Genomic DNA, 13,567 nt, shown 5'->3' with positions numbered 1-13,567 from the left:
AGGAAAACAGGTATTGATAAGTTCAATTACGTATATTTTTCTGAGATATTAGTGCAAGAAAGGTGTTACAGGGCTTTTTCTTTGTTGTAGTGACCATACACATAATCACCTGTTCTGGTTTTGGATGTAGTTAATTTTCTTCATAATAGCTAGTATGGGGCTATGTTTTGCATTTGTGCTAAAAACTATGTTGATAATGCGGAGATGTTTTAGTTGTTGCTAAGCAGCACTTACACTGGTCAAGGACTTTTTCAGCTCCCCGTGCTCTGCCGGGTGCACAAGAAGCTGGGAGGGGACACAGCCGGGACGGCTGACCCCAACTCACCAAAGGGATGTTCCATACCATATGACATCATGCTCAGTATATCAAGCTGGGGGAAGAAGGAGGAAGGGGAGATGTTCGGAGTTATGGCGTTTGTCTTCCCAAGTAACCGTTACGCGTGATGGAGCCCTGCTTCCCTGGAGATGGCTGAGCACCTGCCTGCCCATGGGAAGTAGTGAATTAATTCCTTGCTTTGCTTTGCTTCTGCGCACAGCTTTTGCTTTACCTGTTAAACTGTCTTTAACTCAAGCCACGAGTTTTCTCACTTTTACTCTTCCGATTCCCGCCCCTGTCCCACTGGGGGGGAGTGAGCGAAAGGCTGCGTGGTGCGCTTAGTTGCCAGCTGGGGTTAAACCACAAATTACTAACGGAAATACCAAAAAAAAAAAAAAATACAGGGTGTAAAAAATAATGTCTGTTGGAGGCTGCCATTTCTGCTCATTTTCATGGGGAAGGATTTAATAGAGAAATTGTTTTAAAACACTTTTATAATAATGAATTGTACTGTACAGATGCTTTGAAATACTTGAGAGAACTTCCAAAAACATACAATTACAGCTACTTGAGGTAGTTCAAGAAGCCCAGAGTAGAACGTTTTCTTTTTACAACTGTCTAGTGCTTTAAAATTGATTTAGCAAGAGCCCATCTAATTTCAATGGATTCCCTTGGTTTTCATCTTTTAACTTTCAAAAGAAGTGTAAAAGAATGTTCTCATTTTTACACACAATAATGGCAGTGAAAGCAGAAACAACAAACAGAACAAGCAATTCCTCAGCTCATGGCTTCTGTAGTCTCCTTTCCCTTGATTAAGTTGTAATCAAGTCCGTGAATGCAAAGCAGGACAGGAAGAACTGATTATGTCTGGATTTGGTGAATCTCACCCTGATAGACTATTTATTTCAATGATGAAAGACTACGTTTCTGAAGGGCTATTTTATTTAAACAGGAAACAGTATCTGATTTTCAATAAAATTATGAACATGTTGTTTTTTTCCTGTGCTCAAGGATAAGATAGCCAAGACAGCAACAACAAATTTGTTTTAATTCTTCGCCCATATTCAGGTGTAGTATGCAAACCAAGCTTGAAAATTTTTATTGTACCACTGTACATACCAGTTTAATAAATACTATTCTCCCTCATAAAGCACAAACTGATGAAAACAAAAATTCATTTTTCTAAACTCCCCAATGCTTCTAGGTACAGAAACACATCCCTCAGTGTAATACCCCTATGGGGGAGTTCTGTACTAGCACAATCTAAATACAATAAAAATTCTTTTTTTAAGAAGAAACCCTTCTTTTCAATCACAGCATTAAGAAACAAAGGCAAATAAAACCAACATGATAAGCTATAACATAAAAACTTTTTATTTCTGTTCTATATCTAAGCTCCATGGTTTTTTGAGTGGGTTCCAAATGTGCTTAAATGAATTCTCCAGTCCCCAATGTTTTAAAATAATCACTTTTTAAAAACTTTCACTGTGCTAATGTTTGTTTCCATAGAAACAGGACTGAAAGCAGGAGCTGCTGTTAAAAGAATTAGAATTCTCTCCCACAAATGAAAGACTTAAAAATAATAATATATTAATAAAACTATTGTCAGAATATATATTTTCTCATTTTGCAAAAACAGAGCATGATCTTACATCCACTGGAGTTAATAGGACTATAACTTGTGATTACAGTAGAATGAGCCTAATCGCTAAGAACATATTAATGAGTTAAAAAATGTGATCAAAAGACTATTCAGTTAAATGGATAATCTTTAAATGGATTTTTAAATTAAATTTACCAGGTGACTGTCAGGTGAGGCCATTTTCAGAAATATTACAATGAAGAATTACGAGCCAAAAATGTAAAACAACAGACACTAAGGATTATCACTATTTACATAATTTATTTATATTACTGTTCCTTTTTTTTTTTTTTTGAGAGTGAATTACTTCATTAGAGTTCCTGATTGGAAGTCTTTTACAGTTAGTCAGATACATTTCTGAACTCCAGCCAGACAGTAATTGAATCTATGGACATCACGCTGGCATAAACCTATTTTACAGTAAGTGGTTTGTGTTTTTCCCCTTCACAAAAGCCATTCTAAAGTGCACCTATCTGCATACCTTAGAAACATTTAAACACCTACTGTAAGTAATAACTTAAGAAATCATAATTTACCTCTTCCAAAGCCATAACTTCAGTTAATATCTTGAAGAGAATCTATCCAGGATTGGCTTGCAGTGAGGTTCCTGAACTCACAAAAATCTTACCAGTGCAGAGTCCTACTGAGTTAAGACACTGCGTTATTTGGATTCATTGCTGCACAAGTACAGTTTTTATGTCTGAAATGATACACAAAGACAACTTTTCCTCCTTTGCATCAACCCCGACCACTTCACTCTCTGGATAAGCTTCTGTTATACTGCATATATATACTACTATGCAGAAGAGCAACGAAGCTTGTGAAGGGTCTAGAGCACAAATCATCTGAGGAGTGGTGGAGGGAACCAGGGCTGTTTCGCCTGCAGAAAAGGAGTCTGAGGGGAGACCTTCTTGCTCTCTACAACTACCTGAAAGGAAGTTGTAGCAAGGCAGGGGTCAGTCTCTTCTCCCAAGAAACAAGCAATAGGACAAGAGGAAACAGCCTCAAGCTGTACCAGGGGAGGTTCAGATTGGATATCTGGAAAAACTTCTTCACCAAAAGGGTTGTCAGGCACTGGACCAGAGAAGTGGTTGAGTCACTATCCCTGGAGGTATTTAAAAGCTACATAGACGTGGCACCTAGGGATATGGTTTAGTGGTGGACTTGATGATCTTAAAGGCCTTTTCCAACTTGAATGAATCTAAGATTAAGGCAGACACAGCCTTTGATAGCTCATGTTTGCATGAAGCTTTGGGATTTCTCATCTGCACAGCTTAAAGAGGCCCAATGAATCAGTATTTGTCACAGTGACAGCAGCACCCAGGGTGTGACACACACAAAATAAATATTTTCATCTTCAAAGGTTAAATCTTGACTTTTTAATCACCTAATTGGTTACACTGCTGTTCTCAATAATTTCCCATGCCTAGTCAAATCCCTCCTGCTCTCCTGAAGCCCTCAGCCTAGTTAGGTTGACTAACCTGAATATTGTTGTCAGCATAAATTTTATTATGCAAATACCTTTGCTGGCATTCTGAAAGATGACATAGGTTTCTGTATCCTTTCAAGCTGAAACCCATCAAACAACGGATACCAGTCTTACTACAGACTCTGAGATCCACCACTGAAATTGGTGAACCTGTGTGAGATTAAGACATTTAGCATTTTCATAGTCAGATATTCAGTCTGGAGAATTCAATGTATCTGCTGGCCTATGGTTGGAGGGAGAGGTTTGCACTCTTCTGTGAGGGTAAAACTTATAAAGCTTAAAATACACTGATTTACTTTCCTATGCTCACAATTTTTATCATATATAGGAGAGAATTCTGACAGATGAACCTTTGCAGAAAATATTGTTGGACTTTACAAACATGCAGGTATTTTAATAAGCTTTTTTTTTAAACATTATATCAACCAAACTACTACCTACATCTCTTGAGTCCACATATTTTAATCCACTCTACAAGAAGATGACTTCCAGTACTTTTTTCAAGAGAATCTATTTTTACTAGCAGGTTAGCCTGCTCATTTCTAAATTCCTTTAAAATTCTGAAAAAAAGAGACATTTAAAATCTTTTAATTTGAAACTTACACATTTACTATTACCATCTCAGGTTTTTGTCCATATTAGAAAAACACTCCCATGAAAAAAGTTTCTTCCTCCAAAATGCACCATGATTCAGGAAAACAGTTAACTTCTTAACACTGTTATCTACCTTCCTTGGTTTCTCCCTCTGGCTGACCAAAGAAGCCATCAATTCCTTTGAAATATCTTGACAGTGGGCAAGTACTTCTTTAAGATTGTTTTATCATTGGAACTGTCTACACTAGGACTTTAACTCTAATTTTCTAATTTTTAAATCCAATTTTCTAATTTTCATTCTAGATATTTTGTGCTGTAATTTATGCTTTTTTAAAAAATCTCTACAGCTGAATTTAAACTCTGAAGTATCTATGTTTGCCGCAAGTAATCAAACTTTGCTTGTGAGATTATGACATTAAAGTGCCATTTGTCAACAAACCAAGGATTTCACTTCCTTTAATTTTGGTGGTAGGCTGGTTTATTTTTATCACTGAATTCTTCATTGATTGAAATCCTCTGCCTAAAGGTTAGTTTAACTCTGTTAGATTTTGGCACTTTTCTTATCATTAGATGGTATGAAATTCTTTGGATATAATATGGCTATTTCAAGTGTGATCCAATTTGTTCTGTCTGTAAAGTTGATTGTCAGGTACCACATAACTGTATTGATTTTTGTTGAGACTCTACTGTGTTTCAGGAGCATCTGTTATAGCAAGGCTCTTTCTATGATATTTCTTCTCATTGATTTCTGCTTCTAAGTAGAGCTAATAAAAACTGGCAAGCATTTTTCATTCCCCAAATTACATGTAAATGATAATATGTTTTCTTAAAAAGCACTGCCCACTGTCCCCCTCAACTGGCAACTACTTACAGTTTGAGGACATTTCAGGTTAAAAAAGGAAATGTTTACAATAAAATCTTGATAAAAAGTACAAAAAAAAAAAAATTAAAGCTTTGTCATCTGGTGCAAGGCCTACTAGCTTAATCCAATGTTTTTGCTTTTAGGTCGGCAGTACTACAGTGGACTTCAGACAACATCTGTATTCACTTTGGACTCCCCATTCAGTCTTTCCTCTGTCTTTGCAACTTGTTTTGTTGCTAATTACAGATGATCACATATTTATGGTCAATATGGACTGAGTATTCCTTTATTTCCCCTTCTGTTCGTGTCTTCATTGTAAAACAAAAATGAAGTCACAGCCTATTCATTTTGAAAGACAAGTTTTTATCTTGTGGAAAGGAGTCTTAACACCCATATTGGAATTTTTGAGTTATCCTTGTACTCAGTGTCTCATAGTTTATAGCCAGTGTTAAAATGCCCCATCAGTAGAAACTTCTTATTTCAAAATGTTATATGAACAGCGTCTCAGTTTCAACAACTCAGTACTTCACCACATTTCACCAGCAGCTTCTCTGCACCCTGGGCTACAAGAGAAAACACAGCACTGGCACAGATGCCACTCAATGCCTATGACATCTTTGGATGCCCATGACATCTTTGGATGCCCAGAGGTTCACGACTTCCCAGTGACTCGCGACACCACCAGCGAGCCCACCGTGTTCACTCTGGAGGTAAAGCATCCACAAGACCAAATAGTCTAAAACATCTCATGTGAACTCAGATCAAATTAATCTTGCCTCTTCTACTACAGTGGAGTTATGGCAAGATCACTGGTAACATCAACTGGAAGAAAACAGCCTACCTTTGAGTTTTTACGGAATAGGACACAGCATTTGTTCAGTAGCATTCCTGCTTTGGATTCCCAGACATCCTCATTTCCCATTTTTGTGCATGAACAATAACAACATTCAATGCTTTGCAAGGACAAGAAAAGTTACCACCAAAGACTAGAAAATAAGCTTAGGAAGTTCAAGCTCTAATTTTAGTTTCCTGTTAGAAGGACTTTGCCACAGCGTATTCATAGTTCCATATAATCTTCCCTCTCAGTGCACATAAAAGCAGAAAATCGTTGGCTGAAATATTTTTTCCCCCTTTTTTTCCCCCTGCTGTTGCAGATTCCCTTATTTATGTGCATCTTTTGCTTTTATTTGCTTCACAGTTAAGCCACTAGCATATTCTATATTCACAGTTTTAAATCTAATTCTCCCATCTCAGCATTTTAGTGATGTTAGGTTTGCCATTATTTCATCAGCAAATCAGACAGATTCCAACTGCTTCCTCCAGCCTATTCATGCACGTCCTCTAATTCACAGTTCTGCATGTTCATTTAGGTACACAAACTTTATGTGGCCCTTCCCACACCTTCCCTTATGTTCAAATCCCAGACACTTCATTACATGACACTTCATCATTCATCTCAAACAAGGACTCCATACAAGGAAGCAAGCTTTCAAGCATGGTACCACGCACACTTCTGATTATTTATAACTAAGCACGTTAAAGCACATTATCATGTCAGTGTACTTCCAAAGTCTTCACTGATTTTGTTAATCATGTAGACCAGTGGCAGGATTAACTTAAATGAAAGTAAGCTAGACAGCAATTTGAATTCTCATTTTAGCAGACTGCTAAGTGTCATACATATGGAATAAAAACAATAATTTCAGTATTGTTTTTCTGAAGGATTCAATGAAAATATTAATTCGTTCCACCATACCTTAAAAAATGATAATAGGAGCACAATTATATTTCATGAACAGTGTTTCATCTTGATATTTTTTTCTTTCCTTAGATATACCCGGTAGAATAGGAACATCTTAGATAATTGCACAAAAGAAAGTACAATCATATACAGATCATATTTTTTGTTACTTTTGCAAGACCCACACTCATAGACAAATGCTGTATGTTTTCCTATGAATACACAAGAGCAGCATCAGTGAATTTATGCAAGCAACACGTTTCAAGACTGCCAATAAAGAAGCATCATTCAAACTGCACTGTATTTTATGAATAAGCCTGTAATGTTATATTATGATGAATCCATCTGACATTCAGCGGTGTGATGCAGTGCATAGTAATTACAATAATGCAGTGCATGGCTGTAGCTTATTATATGCATATGGAAGACACCAATGTCTTTAGGATGGACATTTAACTCAAGGTAGGAGGAGAGAGAGAGAAATAGACTCAAGGAATATAAGAAAGTCCTCATCTCAAAGTCTGATGGTATTCTGAGATTCTATGTATTCAATATACACACTCACACGCGCACACTGTTAAAGCAGCAGAGGGATCTTATTGAATTAGAATGGAAGTCGTTCTTTTTTAAAAAAGGTATAGCATATTATGTTTGTGATTTCTTGACTTTTGAATGGACAACAGGGTATTTTTTTTTAAATTTAAAAGAAATGTTATCTATTGTCAATATTTCCAATGGATTTAAGGAAAAAAAAATAATTAGATCTATCTATAAAAGTTCCCTTTCCTCCCCAGCTCAGGGAATGGACTTGTTCTTCAAATCGATTAGAAGGAAAGTCTTATAAGAAATACAGCTCGTCTCAATTACATCTGCCTTACACCATATTGTTTGATTTTCCATGTCTTAATTTTTTGAGATTCAGATTCTTTTTTTGTTTGCACAATGGAGAGATTAATTTGAAAAATAGGAAAGAGAGATTCTTTCATTTTAACAATGCTACTCATTAATATGTTGAACACATGTTCTAAGTATATTATTCTTATTCCCCTCCAGACTTTGAGTCACTATGGTATTTTCTTCCCTTCTTGCAACTCTATAATGTACAGCGCAGCTCCAATTTATGATGTGTTGAACAAAGCACAACAAAGAAATTAAGAAGGGGTCAATAGAAGCTGTTAGCTACAAACACGTTACAGGCAATATACAACACCAGCGGTTGAATATTGACCTCCGGGCATTAACTCTATATATTGGCATGCCATGCTACAGCACATGAACACATAGTCATCTTTACAACACAGAGCGGAATTTAAGAGACTCACATAATTGCCTGCGAGAAGGTACAGGAGCACTTCCAAATGCTGTGCCCTGTAAATAAAACACATTTTTTTTTTGGAGCAAAGGATGTCAGGTTAACAGCAGCAGCAAATGAAAAAAATGACAAGACATGAAGAAAATGAAGGCAGTGAAACGAAATAGAGACTCTTTAGATAGAGGAGCTTGTTGTTACTGAAAAACTGCAGTTCCTATTTTCAGATAAACATAAATTATAATGGAGAATGTTCTATGAGTAATCCACCCATCAGCAGACACAATGAACCAAAAAAAGAGAAAAAAAGAGAGAGAGAAGAAAGAAGAAAAAAAAAGTATCAGCTTAAGACAGGCATGCTCACATCTGTCAGATATTAAATTTGATGGAAAGAACAATGTACGGAGTGTATATTAAAATGAATTCCTTTACAAAAGTAAGACGGCTCAATTACACCAATGTCTTAGCTGATACTGACACTGTTTGAAGGTAAAGTACATTTCAAACAGGTAGGAAGGAGAGTGAGCACAATCAGTTTGTTTCCTGCCACCTCCTCCTCATCTTCTCTCCAAAATTCTTTAACAAGTCCTCACTGGGTCAGTTTGATGACAGCTAACAGGAAGCAGCTTTATTAAATCCCTGATGAATATACGTGGTATGCTTTTTCAGTAGATAGCATACTTCATTTTTGGTGTATTATGCCAGCAATCACTACACATCTCTGAAAGACCAACTGTGTGTGTAAAGAAAATATGAATCAAATGCCAAGCAAGCCATACCAGTTGGGATCTGTATGCAAGCTTCTTCCAATGTGATCTCTTACCCCCACTCTGTCTTCTGCCTGGCCCACCCACCCCCAACCCCCCACCCCCAAAAAAAGAAAACAAAACAGCAACCCCCCTCCCCCCCAAAAAAACCCCAACCAAACAAACCAAAACCAAAACTAAACCAAGCCCAGAAAAACAAACAGAAAGAGATTAAGAGGATGACTAACTAGGTAAGGGGAAACTCTAGTGTATAAAATTTGAAGATCAGTGTTAAAACAATGTTGTTTCATTCTGAATCTAGATCACGAATTAGAGCTTTCCTTCAAGTTTGTATCCAAGGCTGCATCCACCTTCCCAATATAAAAGGGCACACTGATCACTTGGACTGGGTAGTCAAGGATGACTAATTCCAGTAATATTTAGATTGCACTTATTGCCTTAAAAAAAAAACCACAAAACCAAACCAAAAACAAACACCTGAAACTTATGAGACTTGAGTGGAGCTTGACTTCCTTTGAAGTCATTTTGAATTCCACCATCTTTTTGAATTCAAGGCTGGGAACTGATTTACTAGGCATTTAGGTAGTGCTAGGCATTTGTTGTTTGAGATAATTTTCTCTTTCAGGTGTGAAAAAAAATGCTGTTTTTCTTCACATTGGAAGAGTGAAGCATATATATGAATATCTAGAAAGTCCCACAGATAAACCATTTTTACACCACTGCACCCATACCGCTTTATTTAAGGAAAACCAGAATAATTAGGCTTATTCATCACTTCAGATGTCATGGCTGTGCCGCTGAGACCACAGCTTGCTATGCTGTGGTGACACGCAGCGCTGGGTAGCTCTGCAGAAGCCATTTGTCTCACTATGCCCCAGGCTTGTCACTCTGAGACTAACTCCTTTCTGCAACTGAAGTAAGAGGTTACAGCCACTGCAACAAGTAGCCAAGGCAGAAAGCTGGGGTTAACTTGTGTTGGGGCAGCAAAAACACACTAGCTGCCTCTCTTGTTCCCATGGTTGCCCATGCCGCCAGGAAAAGGCAGTAACCTCTCCTATTTACCAGCAAAACGGTGCAAGCAGGCAGAGTGCTCAAAGCCCTTTCTTCCAGGGCAAGCGGTGCCCTGCAGGTGCACTATTCCCCAACCCCATAGTTATTTGTGCACTGCCAAAGTCCACCTTTATCTGCAGCTAACTTCTCAAACTAACCAAAGGACAAGTTGGTCTGGGTACCAAACCTAATCATACATTTGGCACTTAAGTAAGGTCTTCAGTAACTACTAAGGCTTTACCAATTATTTCCAGTGCTTCCTTAAGTCTTTTGCAAACAAAATACAGTTATTTGAAATACTAAGAGTACATGTGTTCATCTAAGGCAAAGCTAGAGGTATTGAAGAACAGACATTACACAGGGGCAGTACCATAGTCTCCCCATTCTGCCAACTATATGTTATTCTGCTTTGCTTAAAGGCAGCTTTCTAGTAAAGCCGAGGTATGCAGTGGTACCTTATATTAAGGTACCTCCTAAAAGTAAGTTTTCAATTCATCATTTAAAGACACTGAAATGGTTTGTGAAACCATATATAAAACCAGAAAGCACAAAGTAAATTGGTCTGACAATGGTTACCTCACTGCTTGCTTATTCAGCCAAAAGTACTTTTTTCTATGCTTTGAATGTGTAGCATCTACATTTTCCCCCTCATAAATCAAAGAATGTTCAAACAGCCTCAACTTACACAAATCCATTCAACCAATCGGGAATTTAATTACTTATTGTTAGCTACTATTATCACTACTGACACCAATTAAGTAATGTATTTCTAATGACATAATACTCCTTTGAAAAGCAAGATGCCAATGAATTTGACTGCATTACTTTTTCATGTTTCTGTTTTCCAGAGGGAAAAGGATATACATCTTTATCTTTTAACCAGGTCTTCCTTTCCTTTTTTTCCCCTCATATTCCAGAAATAAGTGTTATCCTTCAGTATCATCTGGCACAATAAGGAAATTTTTTCAAAACTAAGCCAAGTTTCAGACATTGTCTGTGGAAAATCCAGGCTCTGCTGGAACTCTTAGTAGTTCCACAGTTTTAATCACATATAGCTTTTTTTCTGTCCAGTCTGTGTGGTATAACACTTAATCCTAAAGGTGTCTAGGCTTCCATGACGTCTCCAGTGGTAAATACTGTCTTAAGTTTTCCAAGTGCACTGTGGTTCCTAGAAATATAGAGCCTTACACAGGGATAAGATAATGCTATTAATAATGTATAGGCATTACAGTTACCTTGAAGTTACTAACTTAATGATTTACATAAGTTAGCACACTCGTCTGAAGCTTCAAAGTGGCTAACCCTTCCCTGCCTTTTTGCTGTATAATTTTAATTATGAGATCACTTACAGAACAGTATCTCTCAAAATATTGCTCTTTGTGCAGAGTAAAGTTTGAATTTGGATTCATCTTTACATACTGTCACATGCATTAGGCTCACCGTAGGACACTGATGTATGTTAAGCATTTCCATACATTTTAGATGTACGTAACTCATTTTCATTTAAGAAGCTCTGACAGTTCTTTTAGAGGGTACATAAAACATGATAATCATGGCATCCTCTAAACACTTATCATGTAAATGTACAGAACTGAGGTGCAGGTTCAACATCTTGGGATCACTGTGGAAACATTTTGGTCGATCACTCTGCCTATATCAGCTCAATGTCACTTAATGTTTTAATGCTAAACTCCCAGTGAGTCCATGTTGTCACCGAGAAGCAGGAAAAAAGTTTTCCTGATGAGTGTATTTTTACCTTCTGCTTTTCTACTTCAATTAGTTCTAAAGATCTTTTTGACCTAACGTACGTAAGTAAATCTCTCTCTGCTAATTCATTTAACACAGAATAAATTTTAAAAATTATATTCTTAATATTACTACATACATTATGCTTCCAACAAATACCAAAATAGTCTAATGAGCGTAGTAACTTACATTTCCTCATCAGCCGATTAATGTGCCAGTGTAAGGGAACTGAAAAAAAAGTTGCAGTTTGTGATCAGAGACCTTTCTGGAGGGAAGGTCTAAAAACAGACAGCCCCTGCATTTCACCTTTGAATATACAGGTGAGGAGTAAACAGTCACCAGTACCTGAAAAGTCAGAATTCAGCAGCCAAGAAAGAATCCATCAAGAGCTGGAAGCCTCTAAAAATGAAGCTGTCAGGAATCCCCATTTATACAACACCTGGCCTATTCAGTGGACCGATGAGGGAATACAGTTTTTAGGACTGCAGCACAGTAGGACAAGAAAAAGCACCTGCTCGGGTCTTGATTCTTGCCCCATCCTGTGGCACAAAAAACCCAAGTATTGAGATTTCAGTCCAAAGCACTTGCTGGCCTCCTTCTCCTGGAAGGGCCAGAGCTCATCCTCGAGAATGGAACTGCTAAACCTGTGTCATGGTTTTAGCTGAGATAGAGTTCATTTTCTTCACTGCAGCTGGCACAGTGCTGTGCTTTGGACTGAGTATGAAAACAATGTTGATAACACACTGATGTTTTGGCTGTTGCTGGGTAGTGCTTGTATTAGGCAAGGACATTTCTAGCTCCCCATGCCCTGCTGGGTGCACAAGAAGCCGGGAGAGGGGGGGGCACAGCTGAGAGAGCGGATTCAAACTGACCAAAGGGATATTCCATATCATGTAACGTCATGCCCAGTATGTTAACTGGGAGGAGCTGGCCAGGGGAGGGAGGCAGCAATCGCGGCTTGGGGACCGACAGTATCAGTCGGCGGTTGGTGAGCAGTTGTATTGTTTGCGGTTCCGGTTTTTTCCTTTTTCCCTTTTCCTTTTTATGATATTATCATAATTGTTACTTTCATAATCAATATTATTATAATTATTATCTTATTGCAATTGTTAAACTGTTCTTATCTCAACCCCCAAGGTTTTTTTTTACTTTTGGTCTTCCAATTCTCTCCCCCATCCCACAGGGGTGGGGGGAGTGAGCGAATGGCTGCATGGTGTTTAGTTGGCCTACTGGGGCTGAATCACGACAACCTGTCAGCATCTTCCATCTGTAAATGCAAGGCCCATTCGCACACTTTTTGGAATTTAAAGGGAAAGCAAAAAGCTTAAGAGCTCCATGTAACCATATTAATTTCTTTAATATTACCATAGCATCAGATGCTGAACTAAGCACTAATCAGCTAGTTAACTCATGCTTAGGATAGATTCCCTGGAAGGTCTATTCCCTTTGAAAGCAGCATAAAGACTTATTTTTCTGTGTGTTCCTCTGCCATGCAATTCCCTGTTCCTCATGAGGAAAAAATAAGAAAGGCTTTCATTTTATCTTTTCTGCCACTGTATAACATAGCCTCAGCATCCCCTCATTGTTAATGCAGGAATGTTTGATTACCCAAGACATCCCTAAAGTTAATGTGGATTTTATGCACCAGACAAATAGATACACTGTTGTTCTATTTACATTCCTTCAGCTAGTCATTTATAATTTCTTCTCACTTAGCTTTCAGAAATGCAATCAGAATGTTACAAAACTCAGTTCTTTTTGAAAACACTATAAAATTTTAATCTGTCAAGGTGAGAGTGTGACAGTTTCTGCCAGGAGTCACAGTTAAGTATTCACTGGAAGCTCTAATGAACTCAGCAAGGGAACCTGGCATTTAGTTCCCATAGCTATTTTATTTCTCACATCCTCACATTCAACAAAATCAGTTATTGTCAATTTTTTAAAGTAATGACCACAAACGCCAGCCAGCCTAAATATTTGTGACTGTAACTATTTTGGGACAACAGTGGCAAGGAAGTCTGAATGAAAAGGGTTCATAATGCAACCTGTTC

General features: G+C 37.7%; 1 protein-coding gene across 6 annotated transcripts in view; it reads right to left on the bottom strand.

Moving 5' to 3' along the window:
• Nucleotides 1-13,567, bottom strand: part of CCSER1 (coiled-coil serine rich protein 1) — a 733,964-nt gene that overhangs the window by 140,104 nt on the left and 580,293 nt on the right. Inside the window, exon 10 of one of the 6 annotated variants that reach the window (XM_064449959.1) lies at nt 7,967-8,012. The exons of the other annotated variants lie outside the window; for them this stretch is intronic. Coding sequence (XP_064306029.1) covers nt 7,967-8,012 — 46 coding nt within the window. The remainder of the gene's footprint in view (nt 1-7,966; nt 8,013-13,567) is intronic. 6 annotated transcript variants of the gene reach the window in all.

Source organism: Phalacrocorax carbo, chromosome 4 (assembly GCF_963921805.1).
Source record: "Phalacrocorax carbo chromosome 4, bPhaCar2.1, whole genome shotgun sequence".
Classification (NCBI taxonomy): domain Eukaryota; kingdom Metazoa; phylum Chordata; class Aves; order Suliformes; family Phalacrocoracidae; genus Phalacrocorax; species Phalacrocorax carbo.
Note: the sequence above shows the minus strand (reverse complement) of the source record. Positions and strands in the feature narration are given on the sequence as shown.